At 42.3% G+C, this 4202-nt stretch overlaps 1 protein-coding gene across 1 annotated transcript in view; it reads right to left on the bottom strand.

The window, feature by feature from the left end:
• Positions 1 to 315: 315 nt before the first annotated feature.
• LOC146563438 (aldehyde dehydrogenase, mitochondrial-like) overlaps positions 316 to 4202 on the bottom strand; it is a 35747-nt gene continuing 31860 nt past the window's right edge. Inside the window, exon 13 of the mRNA XM_085290528.1 lies at positions 316 to 536. Within this exon, the coding sequence (XP_085146654.1) occupies positions 504 to 536 (33 nt within the window). The 3' untranslated portion in view covers positions 316 to 503. The remainder of the gene's footprint in view (positions 537 to 4202) is intronic.

Below are 4202 nucleotides of genomic sequence, written 5' to 3'. Positions count from 1 at the left end.
CTGTGCAACCCGTGCTGTGTCCAGGTATCACGTCTTGATATCAGTAGTGAAACTGGCCTGAGCCAAATTCAGAACTAGTTTTAAAAAGATGAGCAGAGAAAAACACGAGTGTCCTCCACCTGTTAAACCGCTGCTGCTTTAGGGTTTGTCTCATTGTTGCACCTGCTGTTAATTTCATTAACAGCACAGCAGCTGAAACTATTTAACACTCACAGATGTTTACCTGATTGATGCTACTCTGATTAAAATGTGCTTTCATTTTTCAACAGTGTAATTGGTCGTCTGCGAGTTTGCACACACACACATGAAGCAGAGTGACTCAAATCAATTTATTATGAAAAATGAGAGACAAGTCCACAGACTCTCTACATACAGCTGCAGTAATACGATCAAATTCTGATTCCACCTCGCTTCAGCAGGTTGGTACTGCTTGTGTACCAGAGGACAGTTTATCTTCTCTGCATCTCTTTCAGTCAGCTGTCGTCCCGTCTCACTGCACACGTCTAAGAATTCTTTTGCAGTACCTTGATGGTCACCTGAAAGCACGAGCAGGCTGTCAACATGTAAGAAATGTCTAATGTACACTGCATCACAGGGTGCATCACATTTATTGTCATTATGTTACTAAAACATTACAAAACTTACTGTGATGCCCTCGCTGATAAAGAAAACAAAAGATCAATAAATACATAAGTAAGATTTTAAAAAAGGGCAAAAAGTGAAAAACACAGGCAGAAGTCTCGAGAGTGCAGCGACTGGATGTGAGTGTGTGTGCAGGGAAGCAGAGGGAAGGGCAGGTGGACAGATGGCTTTCACAGCTCTTGGCAGAAAGCTGTCCCTCAGGTGGGGGTTTCTATGTAACTATGCCGTGACCTCGATGGCAGCGATGAACAGTCCTGGGAGAGTGGGGTCAGCAGCAATACGACTGGCCTTCCTCTGTAAAAAGCTCTGAGCAAACGGGGGGGGGGGGGTCCAGCCCGCTTCAGTTTCCTGAGGAAGAAGAGGCTTTGTGGAGGCTCCTCGGATGAGGAGAGGTGGGTGCTCTGTCCTCCTGGACCTCCTGTAGTCGACTATGACCTCCTTGGTCTTGCTGGTGTTAATCAGCAGGTTGTTCAACAAACAGGGAGAGGTGCCCCTCTCATTGTTTGGTATAAAACCCACCACGTTTGTGTTGTCTGCAAACTTCAGAGTCGTGTTTGAGGAGTGCATCGCTGCACTCAGTGTTTTCAAAAAGTCCCATCCCTACTGTGACCTAATATTATATTTAATATTAAAGGATGACTCTGTTACGTCCTGTTTTTGTACACGGTGCAGTAGGGATGGGTACCGGTGTGTTCTGACATAAACGGTAGTAACCAGACCGAAAAGCAGCGCACATTTCGGTGCTTTATTTCGGTGCTTTTTTTTCCTGAGCTGTGATACACTTCTAGCCAATCATTTTACGTTTCCGAGGATAGTAGGCGGGCCCAGGTACGTACGTTCTTTTAGAGCAGAGCTACAGATTAAAAATGCCCAAGGCGAAGCGGTCAAAGTCTGGCTGTACTTCACAGCAAAAGATGCAAACTCAGCAGCAACAAGTGCTTTAAGCTGATACTGTGATACTGTCAAAGGAGGTAACACCAAGAATCCGATGAAACACCTGGCGACGCATAGCGTTTTTTTTTAAAGCCCAGAAATGCGCCGTATTTGATAGCTTGCTGCGAGACCTCACACCGAGCGCATCTACTGTGCGTGGGTTGCCTGTTATCTGACCCGGAGTTAGCAACATCCCCCAAAAACCCCGAAGAGGAGAGTCCTGGCCCCTAGCCCTGCCAGTGTAGCAGAAATGATGAGGATGATGATGCAGCAGCAGCCGTTCTTCTCTGCGTGAGTAGCTTAATGTTGTTCGTGTGTAATTTACGTTGAGTAGGCTAACCACGTTATTACATTAATGCAGTAAGGTGAACTAGCAAACATCATCATAGCTACATGCGGCTGTCTTCTTGTTTGATGGCAGATACTCCCTTCACCCTGGCCAAAAAGGCTAAAATGACCAAAGAAAAAGTGGAAACCAGCTGAACATGAGAGGTTTTTGGACCAATTTTGTGTTCTCCATTCTTTAAGCACCAGTTTGAGCACCGTTTAAGCACCGGCACCATTTCAAAAGTACCGGTTTGGCACCGGTATCGGATAAAACCTAAACGATACCCATCCCTACGGTGCAGAAACATTATTCCCAGGTATCAAATCTTTGACACAAATATTTGTGACTCAGTCTGACTGAACACAATAAAATGATTCTTTATGGGTTTGACAACGATCGATTTTATATGACTTAATCCTTTCTAACATACTGCATAACTAATGCTGATAACTGAGCCTAATTAAACGCTCAGCTGATACTACGACCCTGATTAGAAGACCGAGTTTAAGATATGCAAGCCAAGCCTTTCCTCTCTAACCACAGAAGGCTGAACGATTGATCGTTCTCTGATCAAAACTGCGATTTCAGACAGCGCGATCATGTGACGCCCAAAGCTGCGGTTTTTTGCAGCGCTCCTGACTGACCCAGGATCTGTAGCGTTATTTATTAAGCAGAACCAGAGGACAGTTAGGAGGTGCCATAACACTCTGTGACATGGTGTCTCACCAAATACGGTTTCTGTTGTATTTTACTTAACTGTAACTTCACATAATAAAGGATTTTTTGCACTTTTTTAAGTTAAGTCAAAAATGGTCCTTTTAGTTCTTCATTTGTAATAACTGGTCAAAAGCTTTAAAGGCTGTACCTGCATGTTCCTTATAGAGATGGCACGATACCACTTTTTTATGTCCGATACCGATACCGATATCATAAATTTGGTTATCTGCCGATACCGATATGAATCCGATATAGTGTTTTTTAATCAACAAAACTGTTTTTTTTTAAATATCTTGCCGCATTTTGTATAAGTTCATACTCAAGTTTAAAACAACAACTACACTAAAGCTATTCTGTTATACCTATATGCAAAAAAAATTATTTCATAGTTCAGCAATACTGATCAATCTAATAAACTTAAACCTACACCATCCTCCCTATTCTGGTATTTGAAAGAGTACTTAGCATAAATATTAAGCAACCTAACTAATAGGGTTCCAACTCCCAGCAACAACAAAAATAAATAAATAAAAAATAAGGAACCACCCCTCACGCTCCACCTCATGATGCTTAATCGACGTAATCAACCTTAATTTGATGCAGTGTGAAAAAAATGCACAGAAATCAATTATTTTTCAAGAAATATTAAATAGATTCAACATCTTTCTTCAACAGAATTGCAGACTGCACAGATGGTACCTTCCCAAAGGAAAAAGTACTATAGCTTACTAGGGTATATATTAGACTTAATAGTCACTATGTACAGTAATTGACTTCTATTCATTTTGCATCAAATTAAAACTTTGGGTGTCAGATAATTATTTATTAAAAGCTCGACATTTTAAATGAGAATAAGAAAGAAAAGTATGTCTTTGTGCCCCCTTTTCCCAGTTAATGCCCTATCGGCCCCCCTGGCTAAACTTTGCTAGATCCGCCCCTGCACAGTTACCAGCCGTCAGCTACGTAGAAAAAGATCCTCGAGTAGAAAGTAATATTAAATAAATTCTAACAACAGCTGATCAAGCTTAAACGTGCTGCTGTTGTTCAGTCGCTGGTTTCCTCTTTCTAGTGCAAAGTGGGCCAAAAACAAACCAGAGAGACGGACTCGCGACAGAAAAGCCGATCAGCTGATCGTTAAGCAGTTTCATGATTGAAGTAGCAGCAAGAAGAGGCAGTCGCTCCATATATCGCTTGTTAAGCTTAACGCTGGAATGCTTTACAAACATTCAGAGATGGACTTACACACTTGCTTTACTTCTCTCGGGATAACTTTGTCGGAGATGAAATGCCGGGTTGCTAGCAAAGCTCCAAATGCTATCCAGACCACCACAGGTCCCGCATGCCACAGCCGCTCTATCACGTGATGCATACTGATCACGTGATGCATACTGCTCCGACGTGCTAACGTTCTGACGTGAGTTACGGCGTGTTGCAAGTTTTGTGAGGTGCTTTCGTGATATTTAATGGATCGGATTACATTTTTTATTTTTCTCCGATATCCGATCCAGTAATTTAGGTCAGTATCGGACCGATACCGATACGTAATATCGGATCGGTCCATCTCTAGTTCCTTATTAATGAA

Source organism: Mchenga conophoros, linkage group LG11 (genome assembly GCF_057382185.1).
Source record: "Mchenga conophoros isolate Kocher_MC1m ecotype Shallow Benthic linkage group LG11, M_conophoros_male_GT1.1, whole genome shotgun sequence".
In the NCBI taxonomy this organism is placed as follows: Eukaryota; Metazoa; Chordata; class Actinopteri; order Cichliformes; family Cichlidae; genus Mchenga; species Mchenga conophoros.
Note: the sequence above shows the minus strand (reverse complement) of the source record. Positions and strands in the feature narration are given on the sequence as shown.